General features: G+C 36.6%; 1 protein-coding gene across 36 annotated transcripts; it reads left to right on the forward strand.

Moving 5' to 3' along the window:
• The first annotated feature begins 634 nt into the window (after positions 1-634).
• On the forward strand, positions 635-25,762 carry LOC18445887 (Protein kinase superfamily protein). Of its 36 annotated transcripts, none has more exons than XR_016048508.1 (17): positions 635-980; positions 5,011-5,105; positions 5,283-5,417; positions 5,587-6,876; positions 7,589-7,761; positions 7,883-8,123; positions 9,932-10,033; positions 12,660-12,800; positions 12,877-13,034; positions 13,165-13,372; positions 13,872-13,957; positions 17,134-17,222; positions 19,379-19,430; positions 19,516-19,572; positions 23,153-23,305; positions 24,366-24,440; positions 25,168-25,762. XR_016048508.1 is itself a non-coding variant. In XM_020674618.2 (17 exons), the coding sequence occupies exons 1-17, from the start codon at positions 773-775 to the stop codon at positions 25,264-25,266; spliced, it is 3,297 nt and encodes a 1,098-aa protein (XP_020530277.1). In that variant the 5' UTR covers positions 635-772; the 3' UTR covers positions 25,267-25,762. The 36 variants fall into 36 exon arrangements, 7 of the variants coding, with proteins under 7 accessions (XP_020530277.1, XP_006856075.2, XP_088713021.1 ...); XR_016048509.1 differs by having other exon boundaries at positions 19,379-19,425; XR_016048500.1 differs by having other exon boundaries at positions 12,877-12,969; positions 13,165-13,478.
• Positions 25,763-25,926: the final 164 nt, after the last annotated feature.

Raw genomic sequence — 25,926 nt, forward strand, 5'->3', positions numbered from 1 at the left:
AGTTTCAAATTTGACGGTCTCTATTGAGAATTGATTTTAAAGCCACTATAGGTATTTCAATCGCCAAAAGTGCTTTTGTGACGATGATTTGAGGTAATGCTTTATTTTCATAAACCCTAGGCCTTATAGAAACTTCATCTTCTATTTATCCATTTCATATTCTCTCTACCTATTTCACCCGCTCTCTCTCTCTCTCTAACAATTACTCACATTTTCACGTGTCGATTACGATCACTCTATCTTTCTTTCTATCCAATTGAACGACTCTCTCAAAATAGTAAGTTCCGCGTACACGCCTCCCATGAACGATTCTTTCCCGCTTTCGTCACTGAAACGGAGTTTCAGTTCAAAAACCAAAATGCAGCTAACAATTATGACCAACTGAAAGTGACTCCTCCACCTTCAACGTCCTCCATTAAAACTTTAAAACCACAGATTCTCCTCCTCTACCTCTTTGGACTCTCTCTCCCTCTCTCTGATTCCTCATTCCAATTTTCTCTGTTTCTCTTTTCTCTCTCTCTCTCATTCATTCTCTTTTCCATTGACCCTCTCTCTCTCTGCTTTCTGTCTCTCTTTCCGTAACAGAACTTTCTTTCTCTCTCTTATAACTTAATATCCGCAACACTTACTTTTCGTGCACATTAAAACCTAATATGCAGGGCTTTTGCATAGCACAAGTTGCTGAGCTTCATATCAATCCGAGGAAGACGGTTAGGATTAGGGCTCTATTTTGGACTCGTTACAATTGAACTTGAGGGGTTTGGTGTTTTCCATGGCTGGAATGAGTCGAGAAGGAGGTGAAAACCAGGCGAAAATGGTTATACCCTCTGGCCTCGATCGAATCAAGACAAAGTTACGTAAGTTGAGGAAACGGTCAAAAGGAAAAGAGGAAGAATCGATGGACCTTGGATCATCGAATTCGGGCAATGTCCAGCCTTTTTTGAATGAAAAGTGTGGTTCTGGGACTGGTTCCCGAGAAGGTACCTTTTGTGAATTTTTGATTCATCAGTTCCAGTGATTTTCGGGTTCTTCTCTTACTTTTTCTTCAATTAGTAGAGAGTTTAAATATTAGGTATTTGATTCATCAGTTTCTGGAATTTTCTGGTTCTCTGACTTTTGCTTTCATTAGTAGAGAGTTTAAAGATTAGGGGAATTGGAGCCTGTAAATAGTCAGGAAAGGAACTTAATCGCGTTGAATGGAGAAATTACATGAAATCTGATGACTGGAAAAGGGGGGAATTATTCTCGAACTCTAATGACAAGAAAAAGAAGGAAAGAAATTAAAGTCTAATGAAAAACAAAAGAATGGAGAAAACACAGGAACTTTAGCGACAAAATTGATTGGATAGAGTGCATGTCTCTTCTGTATGCTGGTAACTAAGAAAATTGCTGTATATTTCTCTCTCTGTTGCTAGTTTTGAATTTAAAACTACTGAGAACAGGAAGAATTTCAGTTATTTATTTCATTGGATTGGAATGATCACAATAATATTGGTTAGTGATACCTCTGCTTTGTGAATTCGCAATATAATTCTACTTATTTTATTTATCCGTTTTGAATTTGACTTTTTCGTACATTAGTGCCATAATTTGCAATCAATTTCTATTTCAATTGAAATTTGAATTACTAGGAAACAAAATAACTTTAGACACTAACTTGCTGCATCAGATTGTAGATGGTATTTTATGAGTTTGTGAGACATGTGCTTTGTGATTTTGGTCTATATTTCTAGCTATTTGATTAACCTATTTTGAGATTCCACTTGTTGGGCACATCATTATCTGGTTGTCATCATCTTCATTATTATTTGCTATTATATTATTTCCTTGAAAGTTTGGAGTTTCATTGAAGAATGGAAATTTTTAGGAGGGGACTTAAATGGTCATGTCGTGAAGGATAATAGTGGATGTGAAGGGGTATATGGGGGATATGGGTTTGGGGAAAAAAATGAGATGAGTGATGCTATTCTAGATTTTTCTATAGCCTATGACCTAACAATAGCAAACACTTACTTTAAAAGGCAAGATGAACATTTGACAACCTATAAAAGTGGAGCATATAAAACCCATAGACTTCTTCCTAGTTAAGAAGGTAGATCCACCATCATGTAAAGACTGCAAGGTTATCTCGGGAGAGAGTTTGACTACCCAACATAGGCTCGTGGTTATGGACATCTATATAAAGACATGGAAGAGAAGGGGTGAAATTAATAGGTGTTTAAGAACTAGGTGGTGGAATTTTAAAAATAAAAAAACTACACTTATTTAGAGATAAATTGGTTAAAGAAGAAAAATGAAACTTCGAACATGAAGTCGATGTTATGTGAAATGAGATGGCTGACTGTATTAAGAAAGTGGCAAAAGAAGTTTTACAAGCATCTAGAGGGAAAAAAAATTCTGATAAGAAAACTTGGGGGAGGAGTGATGAGGTTCAGAAGGTCATTAGCAAAAAATGATCATGTTATAAAACTTGCCAGTGTAATAGAAATGATCAAAACTTAAAAGAATATAAAAATGCTAAGAAAAACACCAAACAAATAGTAAGTAAGGCTAAACTTAAGGTATATGATAAGTTATATAATAAACTAGGAACAAGAAAAGGTGAAAAATATGTCTTCAAATTAGTAAAAATGAGAGAGAAAAATTGTATGGATCTAGACTATATTAAATGCATTAAGAGTGAGGATCAAAGGCTCCTGGTGAAGGATGAAGATGTCAACGAAGGTGGAGAATTTATTTTTTAAAATTATTAAATAATAAACACAATGGGAACATAGAACCGTTGGCATAAATTAAGGCGGAGGTCATAGATACATTCGTGGGACTAGAATATTGGAAGTGAAAGAAACTTCGAAAACGGTGAAGTTATGAAAGGTTTTAGGACCAAATGGTATCCCATTAGAGGTTTGGAAGTACATGGGGGAGATTGTCATCGATTGGCCGACTAAGCTGTTTAACAGGGTGTTAAGAACAGAAAAAATGCTAGACAAATGGAGGAAAAATGTTATAGTACCTATTTACCAAATCAAAGGAGTCATACATAATTGTGCAAACTACCGAGGGATAAAACTTATGACCCATACTATGAAGCTCTGGGAGAGAGTGATTGAGGAACGACTAAGGCATGAAACGAGTGTATTAGAAAACGAATTCAGTTTTATGCTAGGGAGGTTAACAACCACGGCTATTTTCCTACTTAGGCAACTGATTGAAAAGTTTAGGGTGAAGGGAGAAGACCTCCACAATCTTTATTAATCTAGAGAAAGCTTATGATAGAGTACCTCGAGATTTGATTTGGTGGGTGTTGGAAAAGAAATGAGTCTCCAAACACTACATCGGCTTGGTGAGAGACATGTACGATAGAGCATTAACTAGTGTGTGAATAACTAGTGGAGAGACGAGTGAGTTTTCAGTGACAATAGGTCTACATCAGGGGTCAGCATTAAGCCCATATCTCTTTATCTTAGTTCTGGATGATTTAATTAGGCACCTACAAGATGTGGTACCGTGGTGCATGTTGTTCATGGATGGTTTTGATCAATGAGACTCAAAACGGCGTTGACACAAAGTTAGAACTTTGGAGGGATGCTCTAGAATCTAAAGGTTATTAAATTAGCCAGATTGAGACAGAGTATATGAAATGCAAATTTAATAATAATAGGAGTAGAGATCAGGAAGTAGTTAAGATTTACAACCAGAAAATATAATAAAGAGTGCACTTTTGATATCTTGGGTCGATAATCCTATAAAGTGGAGAGATTGAGGAAGATATCGCACATAGAATTAGAGCTGTGTGGTCGAAGTGGAGATGTGCAACCTGAATTTTATGTGATCGCTTCATAACAATGAAGTTGAAGTGCAAGTTCTACAGGACAACTGTGAGACCGGCTTTTCTCTATGGGGCGGAATATTGGGCGGTCAAAAAGTAATATACCCATAGAATGAGTGTAGCGGAGATGAAGATGTTGAGATGGATGAGTGGCAAGACAATAAGGGATAGAATTAAAAAATAAATGCATTAAAAAATTTAGGTGTGGCACCAATAGGCGATAAGATGAGAGAGAATAGATTTAAGTGGGCTGGCCATGTGTGATGCAGACCTAGTACAACACCTGTTAGGAGGTTTGAGTTAGTTCAAGTAGAAGGTTCAAAAAAAGGGTAGGAGGTAAGCCCAAAAGGACATGGTTGGAAGTAGCGAGAAAAGATATCGGGACTTATGACCTCATATTGAGGGTATGACCCTTAATAGAGCAGAATGGCGGACCATAGTTCGTGTATTAGACCCCAATTAGTTGGGAAAAGGTTTTGACGACGACGATGATGATAATTGAAGAATGGAAGTTACTAGAGTACTCATGTCTGCCATAATAACTAACCATAATGTTAACATGTCCTTGCTCATGAAAAGAAGAAAACAATGTAAGACCTAACATGCTTATTTCAAGATTATCCCAGTTAATGTATCCCCTGGATCCATGGTTTCTTTTTTGTGAATGGTGCAGTAATTAAAATTCCATCTAGTTAAACATGATCTACAACTGGAGTTTTACATCTTCAGTCCTACTAGTTGTGAACAAATTAAGTACTTATCAGCATCGTCTGTCTCCGTGTTTCACCATATACTAACTTATCGTGTTGCCCCTGTTATACTTTGTGGTACAGTGTCTATATATATTCATTTCTAATATATGCTATGTTTTATTGGCTACTAGCATAAAAAGTTTTCCAATTATCATGTTTTTAAAGATAATTCACATGGTCTTATTTTTCTTTAGAGCTTACAAATTTGTGAATAAGGTGTCAACAGTTCTTTTCCTTGTCATGTTAATGAACAAATTGCAAGATGCTTGTGTGTTTCATGAATTCTGGTACTTTTCGGGTTCTAGGGGAACTTCTTTATGATGGTAATAATCTAGCATTTCGCTCTACAGTTTTAGCAATGGCTCATTTGCCTTGAATGTAGGGCAAGTACAGTTCCCTAAAAATCCAATATTGCTTGTTTTGAATAAGGACTTAGCAAGGAGAAGAAGATTGCTCGCTTTTCTGCATCTCTTGTTGAAAGGGATTCTAAGAGGGCTTTAGGAGACAAGTTTGCTAACTCCAAGGTGAGGTCTGCTCTAGGCGAGCAAAACGGGTTGGTCATAGAATTGCTGGGGTAAATAGATGTTGATGGTTTACTTTTTATAAATTAATTTTGTTGAACTTAGCATTATTTGGAATGTGAGATGCTTATGCTTCAAGTATAATATTATTGACAAAGTTTTGTTGGATTAAAACCCCAGGAAATGATGGATATATTAGGACCACAACTGTCAAGAGAGATACCAAAGAGCTTCAAAAGTTTCTCCTATGAATTGGGTCCCAAGGGTGGTATTAGGCCTGTCTACCAACGCGCACACAGTTATAATGACTTGAAGGTATAAACGGGTTGCATATCTATGATGTATCTGACACAAAGTTATAAAGCTCTATTAAGCAGATCATCTGAGCTATCAAATGACTATATTAGTGTAATTCTTGTTCATTTCTTTTGCCAACTGAGCTTACTCCCTCTCATGATTGTTGTTTGCTTGTGTTGATATTCAGGAACTCTTGGAATCATTCCATACAAGGTTTGATGCTGTGAAGGATGCCGTTAATGCTGATCTTGCTGCTTGTTTGGGAGACGTTGAGGAGGTTCTTGAGAGTAAGGAATCCTTGTCTTCTGAAATGAAGCAAAGGATTGCGGATCTCTTGAATCTTGTGCGAGGATGCATGGGCATGTCCTCCTTAGAGTTTCGCAATAAGTGTGAAGAGATAGTGCAAGAACTAGTTGAGAAGAGACAAAATATTCAAATAGGCTTACTTAAACAGCTGGTCACAAGGATGCTTTTCATCTTGACACGATGCACCAGGCTATTGCAGGTGCAAAAATGGAGTGAGCCAAACCATGAAGATTCTATTCATAAGTTCAAACAGTGCTTGGAAAGCGTTCCATCAATCCCTATGCGATTGGTGCCTAAGAAAACTAAGTCAAGAAAGCCCAATGACAATAGTGGGAAGGAGACCCATGTGAGCAGTGAGAGAGTCTCTTCAAAGGAAGATGTTGCACAGTCAGAGCCAATGATAAGTTCCTCTTTGCCTAAACTATGTCTTCACGAGAAAGATAGCACTTCCATTGCTTCAAAGGAAAATTCTCTATTTAATTTATCACCATGTGATACCCATTCAAGAAGTTACAACGTAGAATCCAGAGGTTATGATTTTACTGTATGTGAGTGTAGTAGGGGGCTGCCTTGTGGCAATGAAGGTCACACCCAACCGAGTCATGAAACAATTGATGATTCACCACAAAAGTTAAGCTCTGAAGGGTCTGATTTTGTCATCTGTAGGATATGTGAGGAAATGGTACCTATATGTTACGTAGAATCTCATTCCTATATCTGTGCGTATGCTGACAAGTGTGATGTGAAAGGCACTGATGTAGATGTTCGCCTTCTGAAACTAGCAGAAGTGATTGAACAAATTATAGAGTTTTATACACCCCAAAGTTTTCGTCCATCTTTTGGTGGCTCAGAGACTTTGCGAATGGAAAATGCAAATGCTTTAGTTGCGTTTGAAGGTCTGTCCCCTAAGGTTAGTGAGTGGCATAATAAAGGTGTGGAAGGAATGTTTGCAGATATTCATGAGATGGACACCTCATGTATAGATGATTGTCCACCCATGGCTTCCAGTAATTTGAAGGGCCACTTGGTTGCAAAGCTTGAACATAGTCTTGCATCTTCCACCAATGGAAGTATGAGTCCAGCTTCCTCCACAAATACCCCAAGGTCCAGTCACTTCGATTTATATTGGTTAGAGCACAACTATCCCTCAGTACCAGAGGATGTCTCACAGGTTAGAATTATTTATATAACTATTTATACTTTGTACCAATTGACAATGTTTTTTTTTTGGTAATTGAAATTATTTTTGGTTTTCATAATTACAAGAAAATAAATATTTAGGTCTTTCATTTGATTTTACAATTGTTGTTATGCTACGCCCCGTTAGGTCATCATATGTAAAATGCTTTACATTTTGGATTCAGATGGTTATTTAAATGTTTGGAACACACCTTTTCTGATCGCACTGGCTAAAAATTGGTTGCTTTTTTTATTTTTAAACTCATTTGTTTATAACATACTGACCAAGCTACAGACTGTCTCCCTTTAAGCTAAGGTAATAGCTTGAGATCTTATGGTTAGTATAATTTGTGATGGAAGAGAATATTATGAGGCCATGCTGCATGGTTCTCCACTATGTTTCTCCCAAGGAACTGATGATGGACATGAAATGTGACCTATTTCTGTATGAACATTTTGAATTTGAGTTCTTAACAGAGTGGAGGTTGTAACTTTTTATACATAGAAATGAATATGCCTATGGCACTTGCTCCTGTCATCACGAATAAGGTCTATTTTAAATGTAATAACTTCTTATATTTTTGATTTCTTTTGTCAGTTTTAGTCTTAGTTATTAGCCTAATTTCTATTTTACCAAAGTCTACGATTTTAGAGTGCACCTCGGATGCAATTTACCACACTGCTAACTGGAGTTTCTTTTGCAGATGGTGGAGCTTGCTGACATAGCTCGCTGTGTGGCCAGCATGGACCTTATGGAGGAAGGGGTCTCTGAATATTTGGTTGCATGCATGCATGATTTACATGATATTCTGCAGCATAGTAAGCTAAGGGCTCTAATAGTTGATACTTTTGGAAGTCATATAGAAAAATTGTTGAGGTATCCTTTTCTTGTTCTTCTCATGGAATGTGCTGTTTGACTATTTTCTGGAGTACTTTATTGTCCAGTGACTCTCGGCTGGTTGTGCTATTCTTATTTTATACCTGATGAAAATTTGCAGGGAGAAATATCTGCTAGCTCGTGAGCCACTGAATCAGGAAAATGCGAAGGAGGCTTCCATACATGCTGAAGCCAATGGATCTTCCAATGATGCTTCTCAGTATATGATGCCAATTGCTCTTCATCATAAGGACCGCATAAGCATTGAAGACTTTGAAATTATTAAACCCATAAGCAAAGGTGCCTATGGTAAAGTCTTTCTTGCTCGAAAGCGAACCACCGGCGATCTTTTCGCAATCAAGGTCCGTATTGCAACAAAGTGAATTATTCTATACTTGAATATGTTTACCATGTCTCTAATATTACAGGCTCATTATGATTGGCAACTAATAAAATCATCATCCTAATCATCATCATCATCTGAGCCTTATCCCAACTATTTGGGTTCGTCCATATGAATCCTATTTCGCCATTTCGCTCTATCAAAGGCGACACCTTCGGTCAGACCATAAGTCACCATATCTCTTCTCACTGCTTCCATCCATGTCCTTCTGGGCCTCTCTTTGTTCTTTTAGGGTCTTCCACATGAACTGAGTTGCCCCTCCTAACTGGTGCTGTTCTAGTCGACGCTGCACATGACCAGCCCGCCTAAGTCTACTTTCCTTCATCGTATTGCGTATTGGAGCCACCCCTATGTTCCTTCAAATGCACTTATTTTGAATTCTATCATTTCTTATCTTGTCACTTTTCTATTTTAACATCTTCATCTCAACTACACTTATTCTTTGGACATGTTGTTTTCTTGACTGCCTAAGATTCCGTTCCATAAAACATGGTTGGTCTACGACCGTCCTATAGAACTTATCCTTCAGTTTCATTAGTATGTAGCGATCACATAAAACTCCAGAAGCACATCTCTACTTCGCTCACCCAGCTCTAACTTTGTGTACGATATCTTCCTCAATCTCTCTGTTCTCATGGATTATCGACCCAAGATATCAAAAATACTTTCTTTTAGGTACTTCTTAGCTATCAATATTAACTACTACCTCGTTTTTATTTTTATTATTACTAAACTTGAATTCCATATATTTTTTCTTAGTCCAACTAATTTTAAGAACTTTGGATTCTAGATCATCTCTTCAAAGTTCTGAGTTTTTGTTGATGGCACCTTTAATCTCACCAATCAAAACTATGTCATATGCGAACAATATACACCATGGTACCTCATCTGTAGATGCCTAGTTGACTTTGTCCATAACTAAAACAAGGAGACATGGGCTCAATGTTGACCCTTGATGTAGGTCAACTGTCATTGAAACTCACTTGTCTCTCCACTAGTTGTCCTCACACTAGTTAGCGCTCCCTTGTACAAATCTCTCATCATGTCAATAAGTCCTATAGAGACTCCTTTTTTGTCCCAACACCCACCAAATTAACTCTATAGGTGCCCTATCATATGATTTCTTTAGATCAATAAGACCATGTGAATGTCTTTTCTCTTTTCCCTAATTCAATCAATTGCCTATGTAGGAAAATAGCCTCCATTGGTGACCTCCTTGGCATCAAAGCGAATTGATTTTCTGATACACTCGTTTCATGTCTCAGTCGTTGCTTAATCACTCTCCCATAGCTTTATAGTGTGGCTCATAAGTTTGATCTTTTGATAATTTGTATAATTTTGTATATCTCATTTGTTCTTTTAAATAGGAACGACAATACTTTTTCTCAATTCAGATTCTACTCGTTCTTGCAAATTCTTTTAGTTGTTGACATTTTGCTTTGAGCATATATATGGAGTTCCTTTGTGACATCTTAATGTCATCTTGAACATCCAAAGTTACAGTTTCTAGGCATTACTATAGCTAATGATGAGAGAATATGTAACCATATAAATAAGAGGTAGAGAGTGAAGATGCTATTATCCATTTATGGCATTTGGACTGCATATCTGCTTCTTAAGTTGAATTCTGTTAGTTTTGTTCTTTATACATAAAAGTATTGTGCATTTTTTTGTTGATGACTCTGTTATTGAATTACATGTAAGCAATCTTGAATGGTATGACATGGAAAATTGATGCGGATGGTACTGTTAACATGACTCATGTAGTTTATGCAGGTACTTAAGAAAATGGATATGATACGGAAAAATGATGTGGAAAGTATCCTAGCTGAGCGGAACATATTAATTACTGTCAGAAACCCGTTTGTGGTATCTTTCTAAATCTCTTTCCTGATCATACTTTTGGGTGGCCAATTTTAGAGAAGTTTGGACCATACTTTTATTGGAAATGTTCTTTTGGTATTCATTCCTGATAGAACCTGAAAGTAGCTCACGCCATGCTTTTTCTAGTTGCTTATGTCTGGAAAGTGTTTAAGGAACTACGATATTGAATAATGTGTTGTAGGAGTATTTGCTTTTTTTACTTGTTAGAAAGAAAAAAAAAAGATCATTTTTTTGATTCTTCCATCTCTGTGCTTTGCAAGAAGTGTCCTGATTTGCTATGTAATGTGAGGGAAAATCACATCCAATCATTCAATATCTTGAATATCATTATTGGAAATGTTCTTTTGGCTCTTCATTCCTGATAGAACCTGATAGTAGCTCACGCCATGCTTTTTCTTATTGCTTATGTCTGGAAAGTGTTTAAGGAAATAGGATATTGAATAATGTGTTGTAGGAGTATTTGCCTTTTTTACTTGTAAGAAAGAAAAAAAAAAAAAATTCCTTTGTTTGATTCTTCCACCTCTGTGTTTTGCAAGAAGTATGCTGATTCGCTATGTAATATGAGGGAAAATTACGTCCAATCATTCAATTTCATGAATATCATTATTTCTAGCGCTGGGATATACCCATCAAGAGTGACAAATTACAATAACTATCATAAGCTGAAAGTCCTTTGGATAATGAGCTTCTCTACTGCAAGGGACACACTTGGTGTGGGATGGAAATTTGCCCTTGGCTATTGGTCCATATGAGTGATCTTACTTGAACAAACCATGATAGATGAGCGTATAATGTCCTTGACTCCCATAGAAATGATGCAACACATGAAACTATCTTTGATGTATGGTTGTTGGAACACCCACAATTCCGAGTCGTTCCAAGAATCAGAATTACGGAATTGCAAGTGGCCAAATGATTCCAATAGTCGGAATTGTTGTCCATACAATGCAAATCACATGAAGCGGGATTCGTACCATTTGGGAATTGTAATCAGATCCAATAGCAACCACATTTCCTACCTTTTTGGAATTATGTTCCCATCTCCTGATTTACAGGTATCGTGCATCAAACCACTTGGAACCAGGCTAGAAATTATCAACAAACAAGTCCCAAAAGACAAGATTTTTTAGATTATCTATAAGGAAGGGTTGCTTAGTGTTGGGCTTCATATATTGAGTTTGCTTTCCCAGGCTCCCATGCTATTGGAATTGATGTCTTTGATAGTGCCCCTCCCCCCCCCCTGCAATTTTTTTTTTTGGAATCTGCCCTTCATCACGATTCTCTTCAAATATACCATTAACTAAATTTTAGATTGAATAAAGAAAATAAAAGCTCTTTATTTACTAATAATGCATCTTTAAAAAATAAGACATTTATTACAATTTCTCGAAATTTACTAATAATGTACCTTTAAAAAATAAGACATTTATTGCAACTTGTCAAAATTTTGGAATGATGTAAACTAGAGTTTGTTGACATGCATAGAGTTTTTAGATACCCATCGTATATTAATTATTGATAAATTTTATTTTAAAAATTTCAGGCATTCCGTAAAACTTTGGCAATCACTGTACCACCTGACTTGTTAAAGCATGTTAACAGACTTCATGTGATTTGTTAGAGCCCATCAGGGAATCTTTGTGTGTGCGTACAAAACATAAAAGCTTACAACTACAAATATACTTCCGAATATATTTGAAATTGGGAGTGCTCATATTGGTTGAATCACTGTCCTATGCAACTGTAAATTGCAAAATTTGGTGAAGTGGAATCTAAGGAATCTAGGTTCTAAGGACATCAGAACGAGATTAAAAAAATGTGGACTTGTGATTCCTAACTTCCAGGAGCTGGGATCTGTGGCAATTCCTTCCCGGAAATGCGGAATTGCGAGTCTGAACTGGAATAGCTACTTAGTGTGGACAATTCTGGTAACTATGCATGATAGTACTTGAACCATAGCCGGCATCACAAAAATCATAATTATATGATGCTTTAATGATGCTCATTGCTTGGTTCGCTGCTTGCTGGTGACAGATATTGTAATGTTCATGTTAATTTGTCATAGCAGCATAGTTGTCCATGTAACAATTTGTCTTTCTAAATCACTAGATGTCTATATGTGTTTTTCTTTGTCACTCACAGTGTCATAACTCATAATTTACTTGTTCTAGAAGGTGTCTATTTGTGTTTTTCTTTGTCGCTCACAGTGTCATAATTTACTTGTTCTAGAGGGTGTCTATATGTGTTTTTCTGTCACTCACAGTGTCAAAATTTACTTGTTCTAGAGGGTGTAAGAGAGATCACTCTTGGCAAGCCCTTTCTGCTTCCATTCTGTTAAATTTGCTGAATCTTGAAATATTGGCATACAATGTGATGGATTGTGTTCTAGATATCTATTTCACATTCAAATATGATTGCCTGTATGGATGTTTTACTTATTCAGCATACAAGTGGGTACATATATGTTATACTACATGAATTTTCAGTTTCTGTTTTACATAAATTGGCATACTCTCTATCCATTTCTTATATAACTATGGATGCCTTTGGAGAATATCTACAATTCAACATGTGATAGGCATTCCTCATTCTAGCATATGTCTTTCTGCAGGTACGGTTCTTTTATTCATTTACATGCAGAGATAACCTCTATTTGGTTATGGAATACTTAAATGGAGGTGATATATACTCCTTGCTTAGGAATGTTGGTTGCTTAGAGGAATCTGTGGCTCGTATATATGTTGCTGAACTGGTTGGTCCCAAACCCAGCTCATGCATAGATGTTTGGTTATTCAATTGCATAACTCGTATGATTTTGATCGTTTTAGGTTCTTGCTTTGGAGTATCTCCATTCTCTGGGAATTGTGCATCGTGATTTAAAGCCAGACAACATATTGGTGGCACATGATGGTCACATCAAGGTTTAAAAATCTCTAACATAACATGTCTCCCAGAGTCCTATGTAGATATTGTTCCTGACTTAGCGGTGCGTGCACCATAGAATTCTTTCAATTGAATTTAGTTAAAAGTTTTGGTATTTGTGTTATGACTCACCATGATTATGACTGTAACATCCATTCCAAACTAATTACTGTTTTGTTTTGTGTTGTTGTCAGCTTACAGATTTTGGCTTGTCGAAAATTGGTCTAATAAATAGCACTGAAGAACTGGGAGGAAATATGGGGAGTATTTCTTTCTTGTCAGAAGACCACCACTTGGGGACCTCATTTGAGGAAGCTTCTCATAGAGAGAAAGGAAATCAGCGGGTGGCAGTTGGAACCCCTGATTATTTGGCTCCTGAGATTCTTCTTGGAACAGAACATGGTTAGCTCATCACCTAAAAGGGGATCTGTTTTGGGGAAAGCTGTTAGTGTCCTACAGAGCATTAAAAGATGTTGCTCCCCCGCCTCAAAAACCACTTTTGAGGCGGGTGAGGGTCTCAAAAGTTCCAGATCAGTCTCTCTCCGTTTTGCAAACAATGTTCTAAAAAGTGATTCGTAGCTCCAAAAGTGCTCCAAATCTACTACCACCCAAAAATCAGATAGATCTGGGCCATCCCAATTTTATGGGCTCTAGATTTAAGGGATTTGTAGCCTTTTGGATTTCCTAATTAAGTCGTATTCGGAGGCACCACTCCAAAAACAATTTCCTCAATTAAAAAGTAAAAAGAAAAACTTTGGAGCTGGGATTTGCTTCAAAATAATAGGAACATAAAGAATTCACCCCCTTTTTTCTGTTTGATAGATTTCTAGTTATCTTCAACAGGGTCTTATTCTTATCTTCAAAAAATTTAAGGGCTTACATTTCTGAAAACTGTATCCAGGTTATACTGCTGACTGGTGGTCCGTGGGGATTATTTTATTTGAGTTGATAACAGGAATTCCACCTTTTGCAGCACGTCTTCCAGAGGTAATTTGCAAAATCTGAATCTGGTGATTCTAGTTTTAAATATTTTATCTCTACTGATATTTCTCTTTGTTACATGGCGAGTGAACAAGTTAGGAATTTGTATTTCTGATTTACGTTTTTATTATTCTGGAATACTTTTTTTTTTTTTTTTTGGGGGGGGAAGTTTGTAACAGTATTAGTAAAGATATCGTGTTACATCAAGATACAGTGAAAGAATGGCAGCCCACACGTCATGTGCTCTGTAATAGTACTAACAAAATGAGGATATATTCATGCCCCTTAATCAAAATATGGAGACAGTTTTCCTTGCATTCTAGAGAGCTATACATCAAAAAGTGGGAACATATAAGAGAGAGAGAAAGAGAGAGGAACTGTATGGAGAAGATAGAGGGGGTTAGGCTAGAGAGAAAAACATTAACTTCTTCTATGAGGCTGAGCTAGAAAAGGTTGTCAGGGCTACTGGCTGCTTCTTCTTTGGCCAGGGAATGAGCAGTTTGGTTCGCCTCCGTCCACACGTGGTTGAATGACACCTGGATGTCCCTGCATAGAGAGAAGATGTGGTCAAAATAAGGTGTCAGTCTGTGATCTCGAGAGTCCCCTTCCACTAATAGCCTGTGATCTTGAAAGCCAAATTGGATGGTTCTTAAACCTTCAAGGAGGGCAATGCTTTTGGTCCATTGTTGAGACCACCAATGTAAAGTCATAGGAGAGGATGAGAATACCACCACTTCAAATGCCCCCAAACCCAACTGGAAGCAGGTTGCCAAGGGAGGAACTGTCTATATTTAGCTTGAGTAACTCTGGCTATGGAGGAACCACACATTCGATCTTGGGTTTATGGTGGGCAGGAAGCCAAGATTACCTTCCAGTTGTTCATGAAATCTGATATTGAAAAAGTGTGCAGTCATCTGAAAGCATTGTCCCAAAATTTAGTGGATGTTTTAATGCAAGTGTGATTGGATTGGACTCTGGAGGATTTACCATTGAAGATCTGGGAGTTTCTCTGATGATGATGATCTGGGAATCTCTCTCTCTCTAAATGGGTCACGAGGTGGACAGGATCACAGTTCTTGGAATAGCAAGTGGGATCTGATGCAATTTAGGGATCATGAAAGACTAGAAGATCTCTTTGGTAGGGAGCACTGTCCATACAATGAATATTTTAGGGATCTCGATCCCACCTTTTGGGGATCTTGATCCCAACCTCTTGGGGATCATTCTCCTAACCTTTTGGGAACACGCAAAAAATTAAGACTACATTATCTAATTTTACAATTTCCATTGAGAACTAAAATTAAACAGTGTAATCTTATGAAATAAACTGTTTTAAGTTTTGTAAAAATTAAAAAGTGTAATCTTCAAAAGTTTGGGATTGCTGCCAACCTTTTGGGACCTAGATCCCTAACAGTTGGGATCAAGATCCAACAATTTAAAAATCAAGATCCCTTGAAGATCCCTCTTCTGGAGTGCCAAAGCCACCTGGGTTGGGCAATCTCTATAACTATGGACAGGATAGAGGCTTTCCACATGAGATGGCCTGCCTCAGGGTATTTTAATTTAATTTAAATTTTTTTTTGGGGGTGGGGGTAAAATTGGAAGAGCTGTTTGATCAATTGTTGGAGTTAACCAAAACTAGCAAAAATATTGCAAGTGGGCAGATCAGAGGCTGGAGGCAACCTTGCAGTGTAAGCACATGACATGTCTGTTGGGCATCTGGAAGCCTTGGCACTGTAGCTGGTCCAAAGTTAGTGTAAGAACTATCCAAGTGAAAGTGTGAATCTCGTGGGGAGTAGGGAAACCCCAAACCTTGTTTGAATGGAGGGAGCTTCTTGGTTAGTGTTATGCCCAAAAGGAAAGAGGAGACAGAAAATACCTCTGGGGAAGGAGCCATAGAAGGGAACTAATTGTAGCAACAAGCTCGACAAATTCTCAGTTACCTAGTGCCCTACAAAAGGTAGGGGTCCACACAGCGTTTCCCCCTAAGACTTTAGATATACCCTATCTTGATCTGCAGTGATCTTATGAGGTTTGGTCATTGCATTCCTAAGGGACTGTCCGCTAACCAAAGGTTCTTCCAAAAGCGGACGGGTACCCTTTTAGGCCCTATATCTTATGAATCTCTTGAATGAGAAGCGGCTTTGGCCTACATTTTTCCATACTCCAATGCATGGTGGGGGGTATATCTCCCAGATCACCTGCTGTGACAGTTAGTTGTCTTGTGATGCAAAGCGCCACCACCGTTTGCTGATGAGGGCAAGGTTATATTTCCGTAATTTCCTTATGCCAATTCCGCACCATCCTTTTTTTGGTAAACAAACTTTATTCCATGCAATTAAGTATATTTTTTGGTGACCATTTGCACTGGACCAAAAGAAGTTCCTCATGAGCTTCTCAAGTTTGTTTTCAATAATGTGGGCATGTGGAACAGGTGACATTTGGAAGATAGTTATATTTGCCGAGGTAGGTTTACTCAAAGTAGAAAACCCCTCTATAGATAGAAATCTACCCCTCTTAGGCAGCAAGATTACGCTGAAAGTTTTCCACAAGTGGGTTCCACAGGTGCTTGCAAGGTTTTTTCCAATGCATAGGCTTAGACCCATGCAGTTGGAGGGCAATGGTTCCACTCCATATCCTAGCCAACGTGCTAGGTCTGAGGTATCCAGGGAACTCCAACCAACTCCCATGATTTTTGTCTTTCTCATGTTCATCTTCATACCAGAGGAAATCTCAAAATAGTGGAGGAAGAGCCATAGTGAGTCTAACTGCTCGAAGGAGGCGTCACAAAAGATGAGGGTGTCAACCGGGTAGAGTTGTGAAGTATTTCAGGTCCTCTTGTGGATGAGTGGAGGCAGGATATTTTTTAAGAAAACTGTAATTCTGTAATTCCGCAAAATATTTTTCAATAATTCAGTCCAAAAGTTCTGCATTTGAATCTTGAAGACTATTATATCCTGAGGTCTAACTTGGAAGCAATGCTACTAGCATGCTTATTGGTAAGTCTAATGCAATGCTACTAGCATGCTTATTGGTAAGTCTAACATGCATGTCTATATTCTCTAAGTTTACCTGTATTCCATTCGGCAGTATTAATTTTATTAATAGTTACATGATCTTTTTATGTTTTTATATGAAATATTAAAGCTTTTTTATCTCCCTCATAACTTGTTTTTGTCCAGGCAATATTCGATAATATTTTGAACCGCAAAATCCCATGGCCACGTATTCCTGATGATATGTCATATACAGCAAAAGACTTGATTGATAGGTTAAGTAGTGCTATTCTTTTGTTCTTTAATTTGCATTTCTTACCAGTAAGAAAATGAATTTAGATTTTCTTAGTTCTTAAAATGGTTCTCTTGTGATGACATATTGTGAAAAATCTGTTGGCTAATTTGGCTAGATTACATGTAGTGGGTTGGACCCTTTTTATCTGATTGTGTGGTATATCCGTATCTAAAGTCTGATATTTCCTACGTATAGTATATAACTAGTAAGAAGCAGTGCTTTGCACATGATTGAAAAGCGTTGACTATAAAATGAGAAAACGTAAACTTTTTTAAATACAGAAATGTAATATAAAAACATAAAATAATAATACTTATGTTAATTTAACTAATAGAAATTTTTTCTTAATTTGTGAAATAGTAATACTATTTATCCCTTACAATTGTAAATATATATAAAAATTTTTAAAAGCATGAAATTTTGTAATAACAAATATAAAATTTCTTAAACATTCTTAAGACTGAACCCCCTAAGAAAATCAGTCAAGGCAAAAAATTATCAATCTAACTACGAAAATTAATATATTTATAAAGTATTCTATGCATATTCTCTGTTATTTTAAGCAAAAAAATTATAAAATAATAAAAGAAAAACTTTGCATACCTTTATAAGCCATTTGAACTTAATCAAGCATATCATTAAATGGATGGGATACTTGTGCAAACTACAAACTTTGTATTATCGAAAATGTTTTGTTTTTTTTTGTAAATATTATCATAAAAGTTTTGATATATAAGAGAACAATATATGAAAATTAAAGAGTCAACAAAGAATATTCTAAAAAAGAAAAAAATGTGTATGAAAGAGGAAGGATTGTGAGAGAGAGTGGATGCAATTCCATTGAGAGATAGAGAGCTTTCAATGAGATATTTAGTTTCTTATTAAAGTAATTGATATGATTTTTGGAAAAAGGAGATGTTTTAATAAAGGAAACTCCCTCTCGCTCTATCCACGGACGTAACTCTTTCTCTATGTCACACACCCTCACTCTCTCTCTCTCTCCCTTACCCCCTCTCTCCATACCCCCTCCCTCTCTCTCTCTCTGCCCACATACCCCCTTCCCTCTTATACCCTCTCTGTCTACCCCCTTCCCTCACATGCCCTCTCTCTACCCCCTCTCTTCCCTCACGTGCCCTCTCTCTCTACCCCCGTCCCTGACACGCCCTCTCTCTCTCCGTAACATATCTTTTCTATCTCTTTTAAATTTAGGAGTCTACATTAAAAATTTGTTAAAAATGCTCTTTTATGTTTTCAAAATACTTCCTCAAAAAAATTCCTTATTCCCATATTCAAAGTATTTTAAACCTTCCTCTTATTCATTTGAAATTTTTAAAATCTATTGAGAAGATAACGTACTAAATTTACGATTAGATCAAGACCGCTGAATGATAACTTTGTATCTAGGATCAATTCTATAGGCTATGTGATCCCACACTATCTTTTGAAACTTCCATATAAAATGCTAAACAAAATACTTGTGATTATCTTTATTGATTTCCAAAATAACTAAGTGTTCATAAAAAATTACCTACTTCCCCAAAAACAATTTTCTTGACAATGTATTTCCCAAGAAATATTCCCTATAAAAAAGTCAAATTCCAAAAATTAAATGATCATGTGTGTGTGAGAGAGATATGTATAGGTAAATTTCTTCTTTCTCCCCCTAAAACAGGTACATACAACTTTCTTCTCTCCGTCTCTCCTCTCCCCCATAAAGATAGGTACCTATCTTACAATGTCTATAGCATTAGGGTCCCTTTTTATTTTCGCAACATGGGTCCAACCTGTAACTCTGGCTTAATAATAGCATAGATAAGATTTATCTAAATGTTTATTTGATAAAGATTTACATTATGACCTTGCTCCATATAATCTTTAACCTCATTTGTGTACTTTATGCTAATATTTTGGTTCATGTGTATGTTCGTGTGCATGCGTGTGTGTATGCACTGTAAATACTTTTCATGGCTATTGCTTCTGGTACAGCCTTGAGTTCTATGTATAGATATGTTCATTTTTTTCTAATTTTATTTCAATTATTTCTGGGTGGCCCATATTATCTACGTCATCATGCAATATAAGAGTGACTATCTTGGAACTTGTGTTCGGCCCTCTCTAAATTGATAATGTTTGCAGACTTCTCGATAATGATCCAAACCAACGGCTCGGAGCAAAAGGAGCATGTGAGGTTTGCTCTCAAACTATACCACCTAGTCGACAAATTTTGATTTTTGAAAACCTAACATATAGCTGGTTTTTTTAATTCTTTGAAGGTGAAGGCACATCCTTTTTTCAATGAAGTTAATTGGGACACTTTAGCCTTGCAAAAGGTGAGATTTGCAGTCTTATCTAATAATATTGAAAACAGAAAATGAAGGTTTATCACGACATTTTGGTTTATAAATTTGCAATTAGATTTTTTTTTTAATTAATCGAGCTGATTTTCCTATCAACTTGTATGTGTAGCATGTTTACAGTGATTATAACTTGCTCTTTTGATGGAGTCTGGCAATAAATTCCTGCATGAATGTTTTCATCGCTAAATTGGGTGTGCAATGTGATCATGGACCACCTACACAGCTTTCAGAATCAGTGGAATTTATATTTTGTTCTACACTTTTTTTTGAAAATTTATATTTACTTGTGCACTTCAATAACTAGTTAAACATTTTAAAGGTGTGAGATGCATAAATCAAATTGTCTAAGGTGATCCCTGAAATCCTTGTTATTTATTGTTACTGGAATAGATAAATATATTGACTTGACAGATCACCTGCTGGCTCTGTTTTGCAGATGCCAGATGGTAAAGATCTTTACTGCAGATGATAAAGAAAAACACACTCTCTTTACCAAATTATGCAACCGCATTGACTGGAAGTCCACTGATTCTTTGGTCACCTAAAGACATTGTCTGGTTGAGTTCATTTGGCTGAGTCCTTATGTACTTAATTGAGTCTACAAACTAGCAAGGTTTCAAAAAACGCTAGGAAGCCCCTAGGCGGCTGGCCTGGCGCCCAGTGCTCAAGCGGGCGCCTAGGCGGGCGCCTAAGCGGGCGCCCAAAACCTATAGTACAAGTTATATATATATATATATATATATATATATATATATATATATATATTTGTTTCAACTTTGTAATTTCTTGCATTTGAAAATGTTATATTATTGTAAAATATTTGTTATATACAAACATATGACATATCGCATGTTGAGAATAAACTAGTTCAAAATTTTAAAATTCAAAGCATACAAAATTTAAAAGTTTAATAGGATATGTATTAGTAATAGTGTCCAACTCCCCATATTACATAATAAGTGAAAATGTTTAGGAAGCTTCTTCAAACCATACAAAATTTAAAAGTTTAATAGGATATGTATTAGTAATAGTCTACAACTCCCCACAAAAAATACTTTTGATTATCAGAAATAGGTATAGCTAAGACATTAAGAGTTTATGGAATTGTTCTTTTAACTTTAGGATTTAAAAATAATCCCCATAACCTATTTAAACCTTTTTTGGGGGTTAAAATTACCCCATTTTCTCTTTTGGGTATCTTAAAAAAAAAGTAAAAAATAAAAACAAGCCCACATCCCTGGGCGCCCACCTGGCTCGCCCAGGTACATCCGCCCGTGTTGGGCCGCCTGGGTCTGGGCATACGGTGTTTTGGTCCAGGATGCCTAGGCATGTGCCTAGGCGTCAGGCGGACCGTTTTTTGAAACATTGCAAACTAGTGCTGAAAACAATAAGCAACTAGTTGTATGGGGAATGCAGTATGCATTCTACATAATGATGACCATTATGCATGATGCATAATGCTTGGGCTTAGTGATAGATGCAACAATTTGGATGAGGGAGGTCAAGGGTTTGAACCCTTGAAATTTGTCCCAAACAAGCTGACGTAGCCTTTCGAACTTATCAAAAAAAAGTATTGTACATCATAATGATGAATCTAAGTTGAGCATTTTTCTTCTCTTATTTCTTTATTTTATGTTAAGTTTTTTATTTTATTTTTTGTTTTGACGATCGGTTTTTCTCCTTGGTGTTCGTATTCATTTCAAAAGGAATAATATGAAAATCCTGATCAACATATCTATATCACACTTTTAAGTCATCTTTGCCTTTTTTGAACTATGTACAATCATTGAAAATGTTAGGAGTTGAATATATTGCCTAAATTGCTTAGGATTTGGCATTGTTCCAAAAGGCAAACCGCTTAGCGCCTAGGCAGTCCAAGAGCGAGGGTGCCTTGCCCAGGCTTAGGCAGTAAAAATAGGCGGCCTGCCCCTGGGCAGCCACTTAGGCGCCTGGGCACCCGCTCAGGGGCGAAAATGCCCCTATTCTAGGGGCATTTTTGGGATCTTTTATAAAAGAGGGGAAAAGGTAGGTTTTAGGCATAGTTACCGGGATCTCCTACTTTGGTAGTCGATCCCTTCTAGAATCTCGATTCTGTCGCTCCCGGGACGGATCTTTAAGGGATCTCGAATTTTAAATTTTGGGATCTCATACCCCAAAGATAAGCATCCCGATTCTTGCTGTTAGGGATCTCGATCCCAACCTTAAAGACTAAGACAATAACCAAACTGATGATATTCTTTATTTATAGCCAACTAGCAACACAAATATTGCTTGCTTGCTATAAATAATGAGATCCCTACTTTAAAGAGTATACATAATCCTTGATTATCATATACTTTAAGGTTGGTAACAAGATCCCCCAAACGTTGGGATCAAGATCCCAAAGGTCGGGATCAAGATCCCCAAAAGGTTGGAATCTCGATGCCTAATATTTAGGGATTTCGATCCGTAATATGTGCATTGTATGCTCGGCGTTCCCAACCATAGGGATCTCCTAGCATTTCACGATTCCTTGCTCCCGATCCCAGTACCATTCCTGCTTCCGATCTCAACAACTATGGTGTTAGGTTCATTTCAAACCTAAGCCCCATTAGGGCCCATTATATAGAGATAGAAACCTCAAAAAATTAGAGTTTTGTGATTTTCATAGGATCGAAGGGTTTTTCAAAGTTACGAGAAATCGATTTAAACATCATCTATTGAGATTAGATTTAGATTGGGCGATTTTATAGGTCTATTAGAGGGTTTTTTAGAATATTTTGAGATTAGAAAACTATCTCAAAGGTGGAAGTTTGGAGATTGAACAATCAAAGTTAGTGAAAACTTTTATTTTTTAGATTGCTTGTATTATTTTGAGATGTCTTCTTTAAAGTTTGATTTTTGAATTTGAAATGCCTATGGACTAAACTATTTCTCAAATATGTATATTTTAATTTTTTACACAAAATCTAACCTTAAAACAACTTTTTATTCTACTCGGCGCGTGCGTAGGCGCTGGGCAGCCTGGACCCCCCGGCCACCTAGGTGCCGCCTGGCGTTTTTTGGAACATTGGGATTTGAAATAAATGTATTCAAGGGATAGCTCCAATAGGTGATAAAATGAGGAAACTAGACTAAGGTGGTTTGGTCATGTGCAGTGTCGACCTAGAACAACACCAGTTTGGAGGGGTGATTTGGTTTAAGTAGAAAGCTCTAAAAGGGCAAGGAGAAGACTCCAAAGGACATAAATAGAACTAGTGAGAAAAGGTGTGGTGACTTATAGTTTAATTGAGGGTATGACCCGCGATAGAGCAGAATGGAGGAACAAGACTCATTTAACCAAAATGGGGATAAGGCTCGGATGATAATGATAATAATAAGTGCATTATTCTATTACATTTTCTCCTGATCACATGTTAATACTTTGCTTTCTTTTGCAATGTGTATCCTTTGGATTTAGCATTTTCTTTCCATATTGAAATCAGTTGCTGTATTGCTCTCCATGATTGTACACTTACGTTCATCATATATCTCATTAAGTTGATGACTGTAATATTTCAATTTCTGTTCATAGGCTGCCTTTGTTCCACAAACAGAGCATGCAGATGACACAAGCTACTTTGTATCTCGTTATTCTCAACACTCATTACCAACAGGTGCAGACTCAAGCGATTGTTCCTCAGATAGAAGTAGTGATAATTCTTTGGAAGGTGGCCCTGAAGGAAGTGTATGTATACTATGGCAACTCTTCATATCTGATAAGAGAATCTTTGTGAATGGTGTTTTTGTTGCATATACAATTATTATTATTTTCTTAATTTTACATCTAATAAATTTAAATTTTACTCACTTTGCTGTTATTGGTTCAAGAGTATAACATCAAATATATTGGTTTTATCCATTTCTTATTGACAACCCAAGAAAGAAAGATTGTGTGTTTTAAGGTTTTCCTATGACAAATATGATTAGTGTCTGCAATTGGACGCTTCAACAATGTAACCTGCTAAGCTCATGAATATAAACATTTTGAAAAGAAAAAAGTTTATAAAAGGTGTCAACTTGATATTGTAAAAGTAATGACAAACATGATTAGTGTCTGCAATTGGACGCTTCAACAGTGTAACCTGTTAAGCTCATGAATATAAACATTTTGAAAAGAAAAAGTTTATAAAAGGTGTCAACTTGATATTGTAAAAGTAAAGTGCTCGTCAAATATCCACTCAAAAAAGTTGTTCTGATGTCAAAAAGCCCTACAATTGATCATCTTGACCTCGAGATGTATGTATACGAAAAAAATAATTTCAAGTTCCAAAAATAGTGCATTTTGTAATACTATCAAGACCGTTCATTTTCAAAAATTTAGGTTTTTATAGATTTGCTTGATCTACAATATTTTTTGAACTTTAAATTTCATAATTAGCAGTGAAGATAGATTCTTAAGCCATCATCAGGGTTTTTGCCACTGGAACTACATCTTTTAGCAAGATTTAGAGGTGCACCCTACTTTGATTGTTTAAGTAGGGTGCACCTCTAAATCTTGCTAAAAGAAGAGAAAAAAAATGTTGATGTCTTTTACAAACCTCGCCTTTCTAAAAAGTTAGTGCACTTGCCGAGTACATTTTTTACTACCATGTTTGCTTTGTTCGTATCAATCTGATTTTTCTATTAAGATTTTGATTGTTAGCTAAGATGGCATTCAGGCCTGAAACCTGTTGTTTTGTTGGTGAGTTTCCCTTTGATAAAGTACCTTAATTTTCCCTTACATTTTAGTTTCTTCTTGAATTCAGGTAGATGAGTGTGATGACTCGACTGGGTTTGGCTTCTCATCGGTGGATTATCCTTTCAACAATTTCTCTTTCAAGGCGAGCCCATGTTTCTCTCTGTCTGTAAAATAAGCTTCATTAATTTACCGAATTGAAATGTGACTCATTTCCCTGTTTGTAACCAAAGAATTTTTTTTGTGATTCCGTTGACTCGTGTCTACCAGGGTTTTCAAGGATTTTAGGACCTGAAACACATCCTAATGCCAAGTCACTGCAAATCAATTTCCTCTTCAGATCTATGAATTTGAAGCGTCAAAAATAGTGTAAATCTGTTGTTCTTTAAATAATTCAAATGAATGGTCCAAAAAAAGAGTACAAGATAGACTGTTTAAAGTTAAAATTCATTTTTTTTATTCAGATTCCTGGTCATTGTGTTTAAGATGGATTTTGGAAAGTGAACGCACTATAATAGGTGCATCTAGGGGTGCGCCCAAAATCCTACCCTTTTGTAGTTGGTGGTTCATTATATTATTTTCCAAATTCTCCATGCTTCTTGCATTTACTTCAGACTAGAAAATCGTTCAGATCTAATTGGCTTTTCATTGCTTGGGATATCACATTTCAGTTTCCTTTATGGGATTGGTTAATTAAATATCACAAAAACCGAGTGGGATTTAATTTGATTCTCATCATTCTTGCAAAAGTTTTATTTTGTGCATATAATGTCTTCTTTTTATAGTTTTTTATTTTGTGCATATAATGTCTTCTTTTTATAGTTCTCATCCATATCTTGATCAACTGCTGATCCTTGTTCTCTGTCTTGCAGAATTTATCACAGTTGGCATCGATAAACTACGATGTACTCTTACAAAGCGGAAGGGATTGTTCAAAATGTTCATCCCCATCTCAAAGTCAGGACCCATAAAATACAGATACCCCCTGATTTTATCTCAAAGTCAGGACCCATTAAATACAGAAAGCCCCTAATTTTCTCGGTATGTTACCTGTGTTACTTACCCTGCATCACAGAAAAATGCAGCATTCATCTCGGGGCCACTTGAAATGTACAGACGTGTATAGGGGCTCCTTAGGGTTGGTCTGTTAAAAATCAAATGAAATGGTAAAAGAGAAATTAATGTAATGAATGAAGTGAAAAGGGTTTTGGGGTCCAATCCAGTTAGGACTGTATTTTTTTGCCTGTTGCTCGCAAATTCTTTTGTTTGCAATTGATTCCATTCATCAAAGCATCGCCAACAAACTATTATAATGCTTGATGAGTGGTTAAGAAGCCGATTCACAGAAAGGTTTTGTAGGCAGGCTTCACATGATATAGCTTCTGGGTCCAAATTTACAATTGAGTGTACATTCTCCTTTGGACCTGAATAAAATTTTGGAATATCAGGATTTTGATTACTCAGAAACTGGGTTTTTGGTTTCTGTGCCTTCTCTCTCTCTCTCTCTCTCTCAATCTAGGAAGATTAGGAAATTGCACATTCAGGAATTGGTTCAGTTTTCTGCCCCAAAGAAAGTACTTGGACAATTGCATCCCTCTAATGGAAATTGCATCCGGGAGCTTTTGGATCCT

The sequence above is a fragment of the Amborella trichopoda genome, chromosome 13 (genome assembly GCF_054954075.1).
Source record: "Amborella trichopoda isolate Santa Cruz 75 chromosome 13, AtrichopodaSantaCruz75HAP2 v2.0, whole genome shotgun sequence".
Lineage (NCBI taxonomy): Eukaryota > Viridiplantae > Streptophyta > Magnoliopsida > Amborellales > Amborellaceae > Amborella > Amborella trichopoda.

Bases quoted from the DNA above. Each gene is read 5' to 3' on its own strand.
- LOC18445887 (XM_020674618.2), top strand. From the start codon at position 773: ATGGCTGGAATGAGTCGAGAAGGAGGTGAAAACCAGGCGAAAATGGTT. The intron at 10,034-12,659 runs GTATCTTTCTAA...GTCTTTCTGCAG, and splicing joins CTGTCAGAAACCCGTTTGTG to GTACGGTTCTTTTATTCATT. The intron at 19,573-23,152 runs GTGAGATTTGCA...TTCTGTTCATAG, and splicing joins ACACTTTAGCCTTGCAAAAG to GCTGCCTTTGTTCCACAAAC.